The 20,088-nt window shown below is 38.3% G+C and overlaps 1 protein-coding gene across 5 annotated transcripts; it reads right to left on the bottom strand.

The window, feature by feature from the left end:
- Positions 1-773: 773 nt before the first annotated feature.
- Positions 774-10,745, bottom strand: LOC307164134 (nectin-3). Of its 5 annotated transcripts, XR_013822219.1 has the most exons (8): positions 10,472-10,745; positions 10,042-10,383; positions 9,078-9,380; positions 8,670-8,775; positions 6,327-6,466; positions 6,054-6,188; positions 3,805-4,229; positions 774-2,656 (listed from the first exon to the last, which is right to left on the bottom strand). XR_013822219.1 is itself a non-coding variant. In XM_079880581.1 (7 exons), the coding sequence occupies exons 1-6, from the start codon at positions 10,548-10,550 to the stop codon at positions 6,076-6,078; spliced, it is 1,083 nt and encodes a 360-aa protein (XP_079736707.1). In that variant the 5' UTR covers positions 10,551-10,745; the 3' UTR covers positions 774-4,229; positions 6,054-6,075. The 5 variants fall into 5 exon arrangements, 4 of the variants coding, with proteins under 4 accessions (XP_079736707.1, XP_079736709.1, XP_079736706.1 ...); XM_079880581.1 differs by having other exon boundaries at positions 774-4,229; XM_079880583.1 differs by lacking the exon at positions 6,054-6,188 and having other exon boundaries at positions 774-4,229.
- Between the last annotated feature and the right edge of the window lie 9,343 nt (positions 10,746-20,088).

The raw sequence follows: 20,088 nt of genomic DNA, 5'->3' as shown, positions 1-20,088 counted from the left end.
AATTATGAATAGTACAGCATGTATGTATGTCTAATGGCCTAAATATGGTTAATACCTAAATGTAACTTTATATAAATTCACAACAACATATATCAGTCAGTCTCCTGTATATAAAAACAGTTTATAAATAAATGTAAATAATAAATTCTACAGTAGGTCATGGGTCTGCTGCAGCCTCCCCATATAGTGTTATTTCGCCGTGTTTCCTTCTCTCCCTACTGGACGCATCAGGAACAACAGGGGCGTAAAACTGCCAGGGGCGTAGATCTACCGGCTCCAGGTCTGCAGCCTCCCCATATAGGGCGGACTCGCTACAGACGCTGAAAAAAATCTCAGCTCTCAGATTCTGTCAATTTTATTACCCAATTCAAACAATAAGTTTTGGCGCTTGTAAATGTGACGTGACAGATCCCTAGCGCACGTGAACCGATCATCTCTACTAGCTAATAGTAAATAAACACGAACACTGTTGAAAGATACAGTAGGCTACGACTTACCAAAATGTATTCCTCATACATAATATCGACCAATCAGTGTTTTTATCAGCGTGAAGAGGTCAATAACACAGCTGGAGAACAATTATGTCAGATTTACCTCAGGAAAGCCATTTAATAAACATAATATAGGTCACGTAGTTGGCAAGAAAAGCTATAGAGATTGTGCTATGTGTACTATTACAATACTATATGTACGTTATACGTTTATCGGACAGCCTTCGATACATTTCTATGTTATAACTTCCCGAAAAAAACAACACAAACATAAAACAAACTTCTAACGAAATACTAACAGCATCTTACTTACCAATCCAAAAGAAATGTTGCAAGTTCGGAGTCGAACCTCATTTCTTTCATGTCCATTAGTTGTCTCCAGCGATGGAAAGCAGTGCCAATGTTTACTCTGGTTCTGTTCCTTTTTTTATCAGATTTTATTTGAATGTAGTAGTGGGCTGTAGGCTACTTTCCACACGATTGACATCAGGTTCAAGTACGCCCACAAGCCTTGCGAGTTATTCGTGTATTGCATGTTTGACTGGTGGTTATGTTGCCCGCATACCGCCTCCCATGGCCGAAACTGGTATTACGACACCTGTCGGGCCGTGGCTAGTAATGCTAATGCTAATTCAGGTTGATATTATCTCTGCAGCACTATAACTTGTCATTTTTTTAATGACATCATCGCCCTTATTTCTTCTCATTCTTTTGATGCGTGTAGCTCATTTTTTGGATATTTTTACCTCAATTCTGACACATGGCACCTTTAAGACAGTAAGTTCTTCAGCAACTTCACTGTATGTTGACAGTTCATTGTTGATTCAATTAAATTCAATAAGGCCACATTTATACTGCAGGTCTTGATGCCCAATTCCGATTTGTTGACCATATCTGAATTTCTTTTATTTTTTGGACCAGCTTCTTTAATTTAAAAGTGACCCATATGCAATTACACCATGCACTTGGTGAAATAACCCAAGGTAGACGTACTGACCTGTTCTTGAAACAGGAAGTTAAATTTATCTGGTGCTGTTTGTTACTTCCTTCTCGTTTAAGGATGTTTGGTGCCACAAAATTGGTACAGTGATGGAGTTACCTATTGGCCAACTACAAAAATGATGAGAGAGTGAACAGGGCAGTGAAAAATTCGGAGGAACCTGGACCTGACTGGAAAAAATATGATGCCAGAGTTATTAAATCATGTGGTATGCTATTTTCTTTTTAAATAATCTAAATGGCTTTCGTAAGCAAATATCAAAGTCAACAGGGTGCAAATTTTAAAAAGAGGATAACACGGTGTAGGCAACACCGATTTTTGTCGTTGTTCTCTGTACTGACAGCACTCCAAATTTACAAAAAAATGAGCTCAATGTTAAAATTGACCGGAGTTCTCCTTCAAGGTTCTAAATTATTACTCAGTTAGACAATATCTTGCCAATAATATAATATAAGTTTTATTAAAGTTAACAAAAGTTCTATAAAAGTAACAGTTAGGTTACAATAATAAGTTTCAATTAAGGTACAATCAGCTGGTTTCAGGCGTCGAGGGACACTGCGCTATTCAGTCTCCAACAATTCAGTCTCTCTCTCAGTCTTTTATACGCAAGCTTCCCAAAGCAGGTTCCAGACTCTCCTCGGACACCATCAAATGGTGTTCTGCCAACTCCTTCACCACGGCCCTCAGTTGCTTACGGCGTATCCCTTCACGGCGCCTCCGTCTTCTCTTTCTCTTCTTTCTCCTCTTAATCGTCTGTAACACATACCTTAACTAGTAGCCTACATTTTCCATTTTTCATAAAAACTATTTCTAATACATAAGTGCTTTCTACTCTAAATCAGTCAATACATAAATTTCATGCAAGTAAGTAGTTTTCTTAATAATAGTGAAATCACACAATACATATTTTGTTCAGCATTAATAATTGGGTTACATACATCTATTTAAGCAAAAGCATTATTACTATTTAGGTTACATCACTTTAAAGCAAATCAAGTATTAATCAAGGCAGTATAATTGCAAAATCGTCATCTCCATTAACACACTATATCAACACATCATGTGTAAAAATTCTTATTTTTTTCGATCTGGCCAAACAAAATCCAATGTAGTAGAAATGTCTCCATCTAGTGGTGCAGGCTACTAGAATATATAATTATTAGGGCTGTCAAAGTTAGCGCGTTAATAACGCGTTAACGCAAAATCATATTAACGGCACTAATTTTTTTAACGCGCGATTAACGCAGCGCGTATTTTCTGTTTGACCCGTGGCCCAACCCCTAGTTGGAGAAATGGAGATACACAGTGTTGCCAACTTAGCGACATTGCAGACCCCTTTAGCGATTTTTTCCCTTCAACAAAGCGCCCAAACCTTATTTAGTTTCTGAGAATCTAACGTTACCGGTACCGCCGGTACTGCTCTCTCAGCACGCGCGCGCACCTCTCTCTCGCTCTCTCTCTCTCTCTCTCTCTCTCTCTCTCTCTCTCTCTCTCTCTCTCTCTCTGCGTCTCGCGCGGAGGAGCAGCGCTTTAATTCAGTTAAGCACAGATATTATGTTGCTTCTCTAATTTTACAAGTATAGCCGAAATCAGAGCACGGATATTGTCTTTATCTTATGTGTATTTGATTTCATCAGACGACGGCTCGATTATCAGAATTTTTGTGCAGATTAACTTAACATCTTGGAAGGGAGAGCTGGTTATGTTTTAATGGGTCGCGTTTCAGTCACCATTTCAAATTCATTCCGTTGTTTGACAACAGAAACAGTAAAATATACCAATGAAAACAGTTTTATTGAGAATTTAGCTTCATCAAAATGGGCACAGAGAGAGACAAACTACAATGTAATAATAAATAATAAATTTACATTTAGCATTTTCAGAAGAGCTGCCCTGTCATGCAAAAATCTAAACATGTTTGTGTTAGTAAATTGCTCAGTGCAAAGAAAGAGAAGTAATGGGAACCTGGTATTTCTTTGTTCTTTCTACATGTGTCTAATAGACATGAACAAGTTCTTTGAAAAAAACATCTATGACCTTTGAAACATGTCTCGTCTTCATGCTCTATATTGACTATGGTTTCAATAATAAACATACATTTGCATAAAGCATCTATATTTATCCATGCTCACGTTGATTAGAGTATTACAAACTTGAAAAGTAGGCTATTAATTTAAGGTAGGCCTACATTTAGAACAAATAAAAAAATGTGCGATTAAATGCGATTAATCGCGAGTTAACTCATGACAATCATGCGATTAATCGCGATTAAAAATTTTAATCGATTGACAGCCCTAATAATTATCTATTAACTAAGACGCATCAAAACACACAAAAACACTATAAAGCATTGTCAGCACAATGGAGAATGAATGGTGAGGACTGGGTGAAGAACATAAATCAGTCCAATACAAATCACAGGGTAATACACAAAAACATCTCAATCCTCGTGAACACGTGCTCAACTCATTTGATATGAAACAACGCATTCAACTACAAACACAACAGTTTCTCAATATGTTCATCACATCAGCACTTCAAAGTAAAACAATATTTTTTTGTGTTTTAAACATTTTTAACAATAAATCTATGGATCACTCAGTGAATGTAACTTACCAACTGCATTTCCTATTGCTGATTGAAAGAAACCCCTAAAACAACTACACGCAATCTTATAACCGATAGATGACACTGTTCCAAGATGGTGAACTTGATACACCAGTACATCTTTTATGATCCTGCAACAACATTCAAATCAAGCAATCAGATTTGAGGAACCAGTTTACAGTTTGTCAAGTTTATGCTTATAGCCAGGTTTAGGTGCTACTTTTAACTGACTTGATCCTAATTATCTGAACAGTCTGTTAGGTTTGCACTACTGTACACATTTATAGGATCAGTATTTTTTCTTATGTTCAGCAAGTCAGCACTTATTTGATCAAACCTACAGTCAATAGATTCATTTCAGGCAGTCATTGCTCCAGTGTCATGTGATCCTTCAGAAATCATTCTAATATGCTGATTTGATGCTTAAGAAACATTTCTGATTATCACAGTTGTGATGCATGTTCTGCAATGAATGTGGATTCTGGGATGCAGTTCTTTTTTAACTTTGATGAACAGACAGTTTAACCCTAAAATGGAGAGACTATAGAGACATCAGAAAATTAATGTATTGCTATTTTCCATCTTATCAGGAAACAAATAATACAATTTATTTTATGTTTATATCATAATACATCATTCATTGAACATTGAAGGCACATTCTCACATAACTTACAGTAAACATTCTTTATAACACTTTGTTAAATAATAAGTATAATGCCTATTTATAAATATATTAGCCTACTAACGCAAATTTCTAGAGCCTATCATTTATCAACAGGATCAAAACTTTGCTGAAAAACCTGTTGCACTCAATCTACTTAATGCAACTACAGGGATTTGAACATGGAGGAAGACATAAGAACTGGAGTGATCTAATATTCACATGTGCACTGAGAAGCCATCGCTACACTCAGAAACAAGCGGTTCATAAGCTGTCACTGGGACACTATACTTTCAAAAGTCTCTAATATGTACCATTTAGGTACTAATTTGTACACTTATACCTTAGAGAGGTACTAATATGCACTCTTCAGGGGTGTGATTGTTTATCGACTGCTGAGAATAAGCTGACTAATAAAAAGAACATCAGTTCATAAATAAAATAAATTGTTTCAATTACTGTCGTTATTATTTTGGAATAAATGTAAAAATACTTTTTTTTAAACTAATGAGATTTATATTGGTTTTGATTAATAGAACATTCATTACATAATGTGAAAATACAAAATAGAATTGAATTTGTTTTTTCTTTTTTGTGTAATGTTTTACCATTTAACATTTAACATGTGACATGCATTTGCATTTGATTAAAAAAACAAAAAGCTTCCTCATTTCAGAGCAGAGACAAAAGTGTACTTTTGAAAAGGTAACTCCACAGTAAATGTTATATTTTGTTAGTTTTGTTATTCACGGACTTTTGAATAAAGTTTGTTTTCATTTGTCACGTCTCTTCCTTGTTCAGTTTTCCTGCTCCTCGTTTGTGTTTTTGGTTTCAGCTGTGTGTAATTATTTAGTCTGGTTTGTGTTTGCTATACAAGTTGAACCTTCACATTCATTCTCTGTTCAGTCACGTTTCTCTGCCCTTATTGGATTGTCTTGTCAGTATGGATTTATTATGGATTAATTAAACTTCGTGTTGGAATTATCATATGATATTATCATATTAATAATATGGATTTATCAAACTTCGTATTGGAATTATATTCTTCTTCTAGTCTTCGTCTGTCTGTCTGCTACACACACACACTGTATTGTGACAGTAACAGTTTTTTTTACCATGGTAAAAATTAAACATGCACACATAATTCACACACAAGCATTGAAACAGTCATGAAACATAACATAGGCAGGTAACATGTCCTTCCCCAGCACTGCTCTGTCACAACACATCAGTTTAGCTGTGGTTGACTTTACCATGAGATGACCTATGTTGATGTCTAATTATAGTGCTTACTTTAGTAAAATCTACTTTTACTTCAGTAGAACTTTCGAACTCGAGACACTGTGCTGAATAAAAACCACAGTATAAACCCCAGGATGGCACAGCTGGAGATAAAACCCAACAGATCCCAACAGACATCAGTGGATCCTACAAAAACATAAGGGGTCGAGAAAAAGAGAACTGTCTGGTTTCATATTTAAGTTTTGTCTATGAATATTGTTGTCTCTGTTGATTTACTTCTGTTCCTAAATGCATACATGTGTAGACTAAACTAGAAGGACTCACCAGTGTTATCCACATAGAGCACACCTGAAACATTTCCATCCTTGGTTGAGGCTGTACAGATGTACATGCCATTCAACTCGGAGGATGATTTTCGAATGAAAAGTTTGTTGCCTTCAGAATGCGGAGTACTTCCATTCACTCTGTTAATGAAGACACATGAGAGAAACTGACATTATACGAAAGTCTAAGGCTTGCCCAATCGGTCCAGTGACAGTTTCCCCAGGTGAAGGTTTACTGCATGTTACAGTCTTTTCAGCATAGCAAAGTAATTTAATTCCAGTTAAACTTTTATCATGACTCCATTTTATCACAACCTTGAATTTAGGTTAGAATGCCAATTGGTTATTGGTCATTTATATAATAGTTTGGAGACGCATTTGATTATTCTATTTAACTCTTTACTCTTATTATCCTCGTTCATTCGGGTGCCTCGCACCGGCCGTTCATATTATCCGGGACCACGATCACAAACTCGCCAGTCTGATCGATAACCAGAGGTTATGGCTAAAGCAGTTCAACAATGTCGCAACACGTACCCATGTAGCCCTACAGTCGCCTATAGGACAACTTAGTTAAAGCCCAAAACAATAACCAGAGGTTATGGCTAGTACATTAAGATAATGCCGCTCCAATGCTTGCTATCACCTCAATAGTATTCTTATATAGCCCACTATAGTAATGCGACTGCAAGTCAAGCAGTTAGTCAGGAATCTAGGAATCTAGAGACATTTCAAATGATACCAGACCTGTATAATGTTGTATGATAATTGTTCACATTGAACCATATAGATTTTTGGGTGAATTCAGGTGATCTCAGCATGAGAGAGAGACGAGATGGGGGAGTGTGATTTCGTCTTGGATGAAAATTTGTAGAAATGATCATTCTTTCTAAATGTGATGTGAATAATATGTCCTGTGACTACAAATAAACAGAATCAGACACAACTTAAGTAAGTGCGTCCTCCTTCTTTAGTGAAATCACTGTAAATATCACTTTATTTCTGTGTGACTAATGTGCAATCTTGACACAAATTAGTTCATTATGATCAATGTATCACTTATTATTGTAAACCTGTGGTAAAACTTCGATGCTTGGGTTTTAAATCTTACAAAAATACCTAGTAAACAACAAAGGCAAACGTTTCGGTAACATGCTGTCACGGATTCAATCATCAATGATACCACTCCATCAATATCAACTCAGCGCACCTGGTCACGCTCGTCATCCCCGGAATTCTAATCGCTACCACCTGCTCGTTAATCTCACTCACCCTGATGAACGCTGTTATATAACCTCAGTCAACATTCATTCAGTGTCCGGTCTCGTCTTTCGTTACCTGACTCTCTGGTTCCTGGAGATCTTTGTCCGGATTCAAGTTTATGATTCCTTCAAGTGGTTTATACCATTTCCTAACGTCCTGTTTATATCTCCTCTGCAGCGTCCGTGAAGTGGGCTTCCAGTGACGCACGTTAACCTTCCTGGGGTTCTCCCGTACGGATCATCGACTCTTCTAGTATTCCTATCGTAAGATCCAGCTGATCCATTCAAGCTCTACCCTCCTCACTCCTTCACAAGTATCCCCGGGGACTTCCATCTTCGTGGGACATTACAAGCCTTCAAGTATTCTGAAGTTGCTTATGCTTGATCAATAAACCTTGTCACTTTATCTTGGTGTCTTCGTTTCTCAGTACAAGCGTGACACATGCAACCTTTGCCATTGAGAAAGGTCGCATGTGACCGAAACGTTTGCCTTTTTTCTCAGTAAAAGCGCTTGATTTTATCTCGCTTTTTGACGTCCTTCGTCTTTTGTGGAGTGTGCGGACTCTTTTGAAGTGCCTCTCTTATTGGATTTTTTTTTGTCTGCGCACTTCATATGGACTAATTTTAAGGCATGGTGGATTCCTAGCTACTCTTCAATAAATAAATGCATAAATAAATAAATAAATACATTAAAAAATAAATAAATGTGGTAAAAATACATATACATAAATAAGGAAATAAAAGTATAAATACTTTTTTACATTTCTTTGTATATTTAGTTATGGCTTTATTTATGTGTTTTTTTTTTGTTTTTTTTTTTTACATTTCTTCGTATATTTATTTATGTATTTATTTATTTATTATGTCAGCTTTGGCATTCCATACCAGTGTGCATGAATGACATGCGTTTTCGGTCATGTAGTGTGGATGGAGATCTTTTCTGAAACGCAGTGGAAACACCAGAATGAACGAGGATTGTTTTCATTTTAAAAACGCAGTGTTAAAACGAAAATGCACTAGTGTGGACAGAGCCTGAATGTGTCTGAAAAGTGTAGAAATCAAAGAACTGAGGACTTCATTACCTGACCCAGATGTAGCTAGTCGGTGCTGGGTTACAATCCACTAGACAGTGATATTCTTCAGCCTCTGTTGGATCATCAGGGATTATCTTCACCACTTCTGGAGGATCTAAGAGAATTCAAAAATATGAAAATAATAATAATATTGGCTTACCATAAACATCGTTCATGTGGTGTTGAAATGGCCTGGCCTTGTACTGACCCAGTTACACTTCTGTCCAAGTATAATCATTAGTTAGGCCAAAAACTGTGATTAATGTTTTATATAGGAGTAAAAAATTCCACCTGCATTCCACCTCCACCAGCAAACAAACATGATAAACAGAGGCCCAGACCTGCTAGTGATGCCCCTGACTGTTATATTAATTTGTACACTAGCTTGACTTTTACGCTGTGTACAGTGTTACTTACAGTGGACATTTATCACATAGTCGAGTTCAAGCTGCTTTGTCATTGTGCTGTGTTTTACCACACACTGGATCGTCTTCTGGTTTAAATGTTTAGATGGTTTTCCCAGTATGTTGGTCACAACAGTGACGGTGCCGTCTGAGTGCTGTGTGCTGCTGGTTTCTGTTCTCAGAGAGTCATTCAGAGCTCCTAATCTCCACAACACTTCTGCTGCAGGACGGGCATTCGAGGCTACACATGATGCCAAAGTAACGTCGTAATGATCAGAAACGTGTGTGCTTCCCGTTACTTTCCCCGCAGGAGGAACTACATTTTAAAAGAAGAAGGACAATAAATGAATTGTGAACCATGAGTCATCAAAATTAGCCAATAATTAATATGTTCTAGATATTGTGCATACCTAACTACAAACACTGCCAATGCCATTTCACTTTTACGAGTTTGGCTCTACACACACCATGTTTGTGAGAGGAAATATACTCATGAAACATACTGATGAATTACATTCAGTAGTTCATCCAAAACTTTATTTTATTTTTTGCGGACTGAATCTTTCATTCGGAGCCCCTAAAGGGACCTTTGCAAAAATAAAAATGTCTGTACTTCCGAGCTTCAAAAAAGGACACAAAAGCACCATTAAAATATCGTAGCAGTGATTTATATGACTCATTTGCGATATTTCAAATCTTGTAAAACCATATGGTAGATTTACATGAGAAACTTTATAGTAATTGTAGGGAAAAGATAATAGATAGATAGATAGATAGATAGATGCTTTTGTGTCCTGTTTTTGAAGCTTGAAAGCTTCAGTCCCCAATCATTGTAATTGCATGAAAATAGTGTATTTTGTGAAAGAATAAAGAGAGTTACACAGTTACACTAGGCTACATGGGTTAATAAATGACAGATTTGTCAATTTTGTTTGAACTTGAAACCCAAAGTGAGAGAATAACATTCGCAGTCTTACCATGTACTGTGACACTGATGTTTGTCAGAATTTTTCCACTAAGAAATGTGTTGAAGATGCAAGTGTAGATCCCGTCATCCAGGAGTGGCATTCCCAGCAGCTGAATCGATCCATTCTTCTCTTTAAAGTTCCCAATAAATTTGACCTTGTCCTGTAAATCATTTCTGTGTTCAGTTTTCCCATCCTTGTGGATGATAAAGAAGCTGTGCTGTTCAGGGTTTCCTCTTGTCTGTTTCTGCCAGACGATATGAGTTAAATTCTCCTCAGTCTCCGTCAGATGACAAAACAAAGTGGCATTTCCTCCTTTCATGACTGTTGTATCATGGCCAATAATCTTTACACCTGCACAATTAATAGAAAAAGAGTGAGTGAACGTATACATATCTGCTGGCATATCTAACATAAACAAAAGTATAAATATTTCACTTGCCTGCTATGCTGGAGCATTTGAGATAAGTCAAAAACAGTCCATAGAGTGATAGATCGAAAGTGTTTCTTCTCCAGTGCATGTTGTCTTCAGCTGTTATAAATCTACTTTCCTCTCAGTGCTCAGAGAACCAACTGTCCCCGATTACCTCACATCTGTAAACAAACCAAATCAAGGCAGTTCCCTAAGTTTACATCGATGGTTTGAATCAAAGATTAGATAAAGGCTGATGGGAGAGCAGAGGGGAGAGAGAGAGAGCATGAGGATGACCAGCAACTCGCTCACTGTTGAATGATGGTCACACACAACTTGGTTTTGTATAACGTTGATTCTTTACTGGAGAACTGGATGTCAATCACATGTAGTTTTTAGACCAACTAGTGTTCCGCGTCCTATCTACGGATTCCCCAAAAGTACAATTGCGATTCAGATATAACTAAGAACATAATCAATGTTCTACATCCCCTTTCTTTAGTAATCTCTCATTATCTTATAACAACAAATTATCCATATTAACTCAAAATCAAGGCATGTATAACCAATATGCTACTGGCACTTAAAGTGTCACATTTTATGAACAATGAAACTCAGAACATTTTACTTCTTATGCTTTAACAGTCTCTCCAATGCTTAAACATCTCTAAGCAGGTCACTAGATATACTTTGGATTTGGTTTTGAGATTCTGCCTGATCGAGTCACATAAAGTTTTTTTTCAGATTCTTTGGTAGGTGCAGTGGCCTCCGGTTTTAATTCAGAGTCAGTCACTTGTGCACTTATGTGATCGGAGAAGAAACTTTGATCTTTTCCTGGTGTACAAACTTTTGGATGTTCTGCTGGGTTGTATTCATCATTTTGTTGTGGCAAAGTTTCAGGGACTGGTAAGATGTGTCTACGATTCCTTCTATAATCCCTCCCCTCTGATTCCACCATATACGATCTTGGTTCCTTGCAGATGTCTTTGATGATTCCCACTTTATTATACCCTTGAGGTGTTTGTAACCTGACTACTTCACCTTTGGAAAGAGGACGGAGTGGCTTGCTGCTTTTGTCATAATACAGCTTCTGTTGATGACGCTTGTGTGCAAGTCGTTTTCTGACCATGACATGGCTTTTGGTGGAAGGGACTAGTAACTTTCTGTCAATTGGGAGCGTCGTCCGTGTTTGTCTTGACAGAAGTCTTTCTGCTGGTGATCCGAGAATTCCATCCCGAGGTATGTTTCTCAAATTGAGTAGGTCGAGGAAGACATCTGTTCCGTCTCGCTTTGATTTTTCCATCAACTCTTTTGCGCTTCGCACTGCTCGTTCAGCTAATCCATTGGATTGCGGATATTCTGGGCTGCTTGTTACATGAACGAAATCCCAGGAACTTGCGAAATTCTTAAATTGTTGACTGGAAAATTGTGTTCCGTTGTCTGTGATCACTTTTTGGGGACAGCCATGTACTGAAAAGTGTCTCTTTAATTTTGTAATCACAGCGGTTGATGTCAGACTGCGAAGAAGATCTATCTCAAACCAACTTGAATATGAGTCCACCAGAACAAGATAATGTTGGCCATTCCATTCAAATAGATCAGTTGCAACAATTGACCAGGGAAGTTCTGGAGTATCATGTAGCTTCAGTGGTTCCTTTTGTTGGTGCTGTTTCATACCATTGCAGACAGAGCATGAACCACATTCCTTCTCAATGTCCTTGTTCATTGAAGGCCAAAACACTACACCTCGTGCTCTGCGTTTTGTTGATTCAACTCCAGGATGCCCTCTATGAAGAATGGTGATGTATTCTTTTTGCAGTGACTTGGGGATCACAGCTTTTGGGCCTTTCATCACGACCCCATCCTTCGTTATCAGCTCATCTCGGTATGGGTAATACTGGTGGAGTTCAAGTGAAAGTTTTGTTTGTCTGTCTGGCCAGCCCTGTTGTATTGTCCTAGAAAGCTGTTGCAATGTTGGATCTTTGGCTGTGTGCTCTTCCAACTCGGTGAGCCTTGATAGCGAAATGTGCTCAACAGACATTACTTCAAAGTCAGCCTTCTCACTGCTTAACACTTCTGTGTTTTTCATGGGGGCACGTGAAAGAGTGTCGGCCAGAAACATTTCTTTTCCTCTTTTATAGCTTATCACGAAGTCATACTTCTAGAGCCTCAACATCATGCGTTGTAATCGTGCTGGAGCCATGTGCAGTGGCTTGTTGAGTATCGTTACTAATGGTTGATGGTCTGTTTCAATGTGGACTTTCTTCCCATATATGTAGTCGTGAAACTTACCACATGCAAACACCACTGCAAGGAGCTCTTTCTCAATTTGAGCATATTGTCTCTCGGTTTGTGTCAGGGTTCGTGAAGCATATGCTATGGGAGCATTTTGTTGAAGGCATGCCGCACCAAGTCCGTACTGTGAAGCGTCACACGTCAGTGTAACAGGTTTTTGGACGTTATAATATCTCAGCGTTGGTGGGCTTGTGATGACCTCTTTCAGCTTGTTGAATGCATCTTGATGTTGTTTAAGCCAGCACCATTCAGTATCTTTGTGAGTCATCTCTCGTAAAGGTGCTGAGAGGTCACTGAAACCTGGAATGAATTTTCCAAGATAGTTAACCATCCCTAGGAAGCGTTGTAGAGCTGTGACATTTTCTGGGACTTCCATCTCTGTGATGGCTTTGATCTTTGAGGGGTCTGGTTTCAGTCCTTCGCTTGTGAACACATGTCCTACATAGCATACTTCTGACAGCCGAAACTTACATTTGAGAGGGTTAAGTCTGAGGTTGACCTTTTGTGCACGATCCAGCACTTTTTTAAGATTCTCGTCATGTTCTTCCACATCCTTTCCTCCCACAAGGATGTCGTCCACTATAATAGCACATGGATAACCAGCGAATATTTGCTCCATTGTCCTTTGGAACACCTCACTCGCTGTGCTGATTCCAAATGGCATGCGTAGGAATCGGTATCTCCCAAATGGGGAGTTGAACGTTGTCAACATTGATGATTTTTCATCAAGAGAAATTTGCCAAAAAGAGCTTTTCGCATCCAAGACGGAAAAGACAGAGGAATTCGGCATTTTAGATGCAACGTCTTCTACAGTGCGCATGGGGTGGTGTGGACGAAGGAGGGCCTTATTAAGGTCTTTTGGGTCAATGCATAGTCTTATCTCCTCAGAATTCTTTTTGTGGGTTGCCACTAATGATGATACCCATTCAGTGGGCTCCGAGACTGGGGTAAGAACACCCATATTGACCATTCTTCGTAACTCTGCTTCGACCCTGTGCTGCATGGCTGCTGGAATTTTGCGTGCAGGTTTTACAACTGGGTGCACTGCTGGGTTCAGTCTCATTGAATACGTTACTGGAAGCTTACCAATCTCGTCCTTGAAAAGGTCTGAATATTCAGAATGAATTTTGCTTGCAAAGCTTGAAACTTCATCTGTTGTCACATGATGAATTTCTTTGTTGAAAGAGACTAGTTTCATTTGTAAACAGTCTGGCAGTCCTATCAATGGTTGCACGTTTCTTTTTATCACGTAGAACGAGAGGTTATATGCCCTTTCTGCTGTGTGGCAGGTGAAAGTAGCAAAGCCTGCTGTGGGTATCACCTCACCTCCATAGGCTATGAGCTTGGTCTTCTTTGATGAGCTTAAATCCTCCCCATTTTTTATTTTCTTGAACAAAGCCTCAGAAATGACATTACATTTGGCCCCTGTGTCTACTTTAAGATCAACTGAATGTCCATTGATGTACACAGTGCAAATTAGTTCAGTCTTTTGAGGGGTGTTCTTTTCCACTGTTTGTACAGCAGCCTTTTCAAGTGACACTCCATCCACATAGTAGGATTCATCTGCGCTATCTGTGGAAGTTTCTTTAGGATTGAGCTGGTCTACGGCTCTTCTCCATCTATTCGGCGTGTGCTTTGGTGTAGTTTTACAGCACTTTTTGAAATGATTCCATTTTTTGCATTTGTGGCACTGCTGACCATATGCTGAGCATTTTTCCTTTTTTGCTTCATGCTTGCCTCCACAACTATTACAATTCAATATTATCTGAGAGCCTGTGCGATCGGAGTTGGATCTTTGTTTAAATCCTTGTGTCATTTTAGTCTTAGTCTTGTGGTACACACTGTCCACGTTAGTGTTGCTTTTAGGCGCTGCAAGAGTCTTTGTGTGCAGATCAGTCAGCTCGTGGATTTGACACAATTCTATCGCTTTGGCTAGTGTTAACTCACTGTCTCTCAATAGAATTTTTCTCATACCATCATTGGTCACGCCGCACACGAGTCTGTCTCTTATGAGTTCATCCGTTAGATCACCGAATCTGCACGTCTTTGCTTTGTTCCTTAAATCACTCACATATGCTTCTATGGTTTCACCAGATTTTTGGTTTCTCATATTAAACTTATGGCGTTCCATAGTTATATTCTTTTGTGGGTTGCATAACTCACGGAATTTCCGTTTTATACATTCTGGTTTCTCTCTAATGTTGCCATCAAACACTAGCGGTTCGGGTCTTCGGAAGCCTTCCGCCATTTCTGACGAGGTCTGTAAAACTTCTTTTATCAAGTCTTTTCGATGAAACTTGACTTACTTCAAACTCAAAGGCGTTCTCTTTTCCACGAACCGTCTTCTGACACCATGTTGAATGATGGTCACACACAACTTGGTTTTGTATAACGTTGATTCTTTACTGGAGAACTGGATGTCAATCACATGTAGTTTTTAGACCAACTAGTGTTCCGCGTCCTATCTACGGATTCCCCAAAAGTACAATTGCGATTCAGATATAACTAAGAACATAATCAATGTTCTACACTCACTAAAGAATGTGATGGGTTTGTGTGTCGTTGTTCCGGGCGTGTGAAGCTCTGCAGAGCTTGTGGGCTCGTTTTGGGTTCGGTGCTATTAGCATATTAATGAGTTTGGTTAGTTTCTACCGCGATCACGTAACTTGGTCACGAGCCACTTCCTCTATTTATATTAATAAACTCCTGTAAAAGGTCTACCTTAGACTCATGAGGAGTCGGGTAGGAGTATAATGATAATGTATTTGTCTTTGATTACATTATCTCAGGGCAGGGACGTCGTTAGGCCTATTTTAGGGGGGCTGAAGCTACCCCAAAATGTTCCTAGCCCCCTAAATGATAAGAACAGCAATAACAATTCGATTTATCAATAACCGTATCCTCATTCATATTTAGACGCAACAAATGATATATCCAGCTACAAAAAATAGCCGAAAAGTAAGTTGGACCACGCATTCACCGTGAAACACGCAATTAACACTTTTCACACGCTCTCACGTTTTCTCACGCACAGAAAAATCGCGAAGCAACGAGGACACGGAGACCGACAGACTAGACAGAGCAGGTTACTTTATGATATAAAAGAATCTCAACTCTCAGATTCTGTCAATTTTATTACGAAATTCAATCAATAAATACCGTTTTGGCGTTTGTAAATGTTACGTGACAGATCCTTAGCGCACGTGAACCGATCATCTCTAATGTTACTGGCTAACGTTAATAGTAAAAAAAACACGAACACTAGCCTATAGTGTTTATACAGTAGGCTACTAACTTACCGAAATGTATATTCCTCATACATAATATCGATCATACATAATATCGATCAATCAGTGTTTTTATCAGCGTGAAGAGGTCAATAACATAGCTGGAGAACAATTATGTCACATTTACCTCAGCGAAAGCCATTTAATGAACATAATATAGGCTACAGCACGTAAGTTAGCTGGCAAGAAAAAATAAGAGCTATAGAGAGTATTTTGTTAAATATGTGTTTTATATTACATATTTATTATATTTTTACTTATATCATTAAATAAAGTTATTATAATAAAAAAACGCATTATATTAGGCTATATTTAATTTGAGTTATTTTAACCTTAAATAATACTACCAGCTGGGCTCTCTGTATGTTTACAGCATTAGGTGAGTTGTTTTTTTCTTGAGAAAAATTAACCCTTATCTTGAGTACCTAATATTTATCCAAATAAGTCAATATTAAATAAAAATACAATAATTGAATTGAAATAATAAAAAAGCATTGCTTACCAGAAATTGTACCATGCACCATAAAATTTACATATAATTTTACACTTATACTATACTAAAGCCTGAAATGGGCACTTTGTGACAGCAACCCTATCATTTTTGATCATAGATGTGGCTTAACTTCAGAATTTGAACTAAAATCAGTATTCTTATGATTGCTCTGAACATTTCTGACTAAGTTCAACAAACATTACTTATTCATAAACTTAAAATAATTAATAAAAATGTAGGTGTGACGAGGTTGAGACTAGCAGGGTTGAAGATGGTAACGGGTTGAAGAGACAAATACGGCTAAACATAGTTGTTTTTTATTCCAATTCACTGTAAGATTTTCTATAAACGCAAGTTACAAATACCCTGGGGGCTAAGCCCCCCCTGTCTTCCAATCCTAGTGACGTCCCTGTCTCAGGGTCTACGCTGATCACGTCCGTACTCCCTAGCCTACGGTTCAGAAAACAATCAACCTTCCGATCAATACACCAGAACTGGCTCTCCGCCCAGGACAGTAATGCCTGCTCATGCACTCTCACAACCCACTATTTTGCGACTAGTTAGCAACCTTGACTGACTTTGTAAAGTCTGTCGGAATATCAAATACAAATCTATCTTTTTCAGACAGTTATTTCATGATACCCCAAAATGATTCTTACTCTCCAGCAATAAACAGACTGGGTCAATACTATACAGAGTTTTGAGGGCAGTCCTCATTCTCAATTTATTATTTCTTGCAGAGGCAAATAAATACACTAAATACACCACTCTATGCCAGCTAAGCTGGAAGTTTCATGACCCAAATACACAATTACATTGGTAACACTTTACAATACGGGTACACTAATAATCATTAATTCATAACTAATGCACAGATAATCATGTGTTAATGTATGACTCATGAAGAACTAAACCATTAATTAATGATTACTGCATCAGCAACTAATAAAGATTCTAAATGATTAATAGATTAAGTAATATATGAATTGTTATTAATTAAATATGTCATAATGTATTAATTCCTTAATAACATATTTTATTAACTAAAGGTGTAAATTAATGTGTTAATTACCACAATGGTTTGAAGTCATGTACTTCAACTTCGAATTGTCTGCTTTAATTAATCATTAGCTAATGATTTGCAAATGTATCATTATGTTATGACTTTACTTGGTGAGGCACATGACTATTAACTAATTAAGTAATATGCCATTTTAGTTTTGACATCCACACTAAGCCATGGATTTCAGTTTCCAACCATGTACAACCAAGATTTCACTGAGTCTGTTGAACTGCTGCATCCAGTACCTTGTTGTTCATGGCACAGGAATAAGTCAGGTTCAGCTTGAGGTCAGCGCCGAGCACTGCTATTTCATAACACCGTGTCTAGACTGGACAAAGACAACAGAACGTCCATTATAATCAATGATGCTACACTAGATGCGGCGCGACGCTACACGACAAAACCCCGACAGTAAACCGATGCCACACTCTATCTCTGACGTACTCCGAGCTCTTGTGCTAGTTCTGTTACGAAGGACAAATGGACTTGCAATGGTCTGTCATGTCCAGTGTAGACAGCTGGTCTCGTCCAGTTTAAACACATTGTAACAGCGTCAGGTGTTCAGATTCTGGTGTGCTGATATTTGTGTGCAGCCGAACTCACCCATCCTTCACACACATTCATCGACATTACATTCACTGCATGTGCCTCAACAAGTCTTTACATACATTTGCAAATCATTAGCTAATGATTAATTAAAGCAGACAACTGGAAGTTGAAGTACATTGCTTTGACCAATTGTGGTAATTAACGCATTAATTTACACTTTTAGTTAATAAAATATGTTATTAAGAAATTAATACATTATGACACATTTAATTAATAACAATTCATATATTACTAAAAGGTATAGTGGAGGATTTTTCCGAATTTTTGAAAAGAACCGCCCTCTCCACTTGCACATGCGCAACACTCTACCTGCTCCCGAGAGAGAACGCCTATTAAACGTGTGCGAGAGAGCATGCACGAGCCCAGTTCTCCTCGTGCATGCTCTGTTTACAATTTGCTGTCGGCATCGCTCATACATGCTTACTTGCAAGCACGTACGACGGCCTTACGTAAACATATCACCAGAATGATTGACAATTAGGAGGACCAATAGTCTTGATGATCCACCCGGAAAAAGAAAATCCTCCACTATACCTTTAAATGGTTAAACTTTTTATTTATTTTATTTTTTTAATTTTAATATATATATATATTTTTTTTTCCATTTTCTTCTTTCCTGTAGCATGCTGTCCAACACTGTATTTAGATAATTTATCGGCCTTGGCTTGGTTGATCATGAGATCTATGTAACCATGTGACTTTATAAATTAAGATGTCTCCTGCACTTAGCAGTAACCTGTAGAGTAGTGGTCTGGGTTCAAACATTCAGACACGCAAAGTGAAGCGTTCACGTGACTGAAAAGAAAGTAATAGGCTTGTTCGACTTCATGCAGCTCTGTGCAGACTGATCGGCGGCTGACTTGAAGCAGTGCATGCCGGTTAGAAATTTTTTCCAACTTGATACAGCACCGATGTCACATGACTGTGACGTATGCCATCAAAGTACAGCGAGAGCGATTTGAGACTAGCCTAACCCTTCTCAAGCAGGGGGGTAATCTATCAGCCGGAAACTGAAGCTTCCCCGGGCGCCACCATTGATTAGCAGACCATCACCTGCTGTTAGCATTCCATTGACTCCCATTCATTTTGGCGTCACTTTGACAGTGAATAACTTTACATCTGAGGCATTTAAAGACTTCCATTTCTGTACTATTGGATTGATGCCTCTTGCCATGTCAAAGAAAGCAAGGCCAGGCAAATCTCCTTCGTCTTTAGCAGACTGAAGCTCTATTAGTAGATCACTTAACTTTGTCAGTTTAGGATAATCTCGATTCGCTGTTTTTGGAAAGGTGTCGATACGTTTGAAAAAGGCACCTTCTATCACTTCTGTTGAGCCATATGCTTGTTCAAGTCTTTCGCGTGCCATAGACAGTCCTGCTTGTGGATAGTTGATTTGTTATGACCTTATCTGTTCCACGTGCCCTGCTGACTCCCAGTCAAGCCACTTCAGCAAGATTTCCATCTCTTTATTTTATGCTGCCATGATTTGAAGATATGGGCTAGGATAGAGGAGTAGGATGACCACTGTTATTTTGCGGTCTGAAAGGTTGCACAGAATTGCTCTCAAATCTAATTTCACATGACTCACGAGCATATTAATTTTCATAGATGCATGGCTGTTTTGCAGTAATGTGAGGTGGCTGTAAAGCAGCACTGGTTTGGCATGAAAGAAAAGGTTTGGCTTCAGGTTTTGCTGTAGCTTGTACTTGGTTCTGCTTTTGGGGGGACATCATCATCACACAGCTGGAGTTCTGTCTCTAGTACTTTGGTTTGGTCAATAACATTGTTCAGTGCGTTGTGTGGTTTCTAAGGGGGCAGAATTTAAACTTAGTCTGCAACTGCAACATTTTCATCAATAGCAGCTTTAAGCACCTCTTCTTCTGCGATGGCGGCCGCTCTC

This window comes from Squalius cephalus, assembly GCF_949319135.1.
Source record: "Squalius cephalus genome assembly, chromosome: 9".
NCBI classification, from domain to species: domain Eukaryota; kingdom Metazoa; phylum Chordata; class Actinopteri; order Cypriniformes; family Leuciscidae; genus Squalius; species Squalius cephalus.
The sequence above is the reverse complement of the archived record's forward strand: the minus strand, read 5'-3'. Positions and strand labels throughout refer to the sequence as shown.

Coding starts and splice junctions, on each gene's coding strand:
- LOC307164134 (XM_079880581.1), bottom strand. CDS start 10,550: ATGCACTGGAGAAGAAACACTTTCGATCTATCACTCTATGGACTGTTT. Junction 9,381..10,041: donor CATCAGTGTCACAGTACATG/GTAAGACTGCGA, acceptor TTTAAAATGTAG/TTCCTCCTGCGGGGAAAGTA. Junction 8,776..9,077: donor CTATGTGATAAATGTCCACT/GTAAGTAACACT, acceptor GAATTCTCTTAG/ATCCTCCAGAAGTGGTGAAG.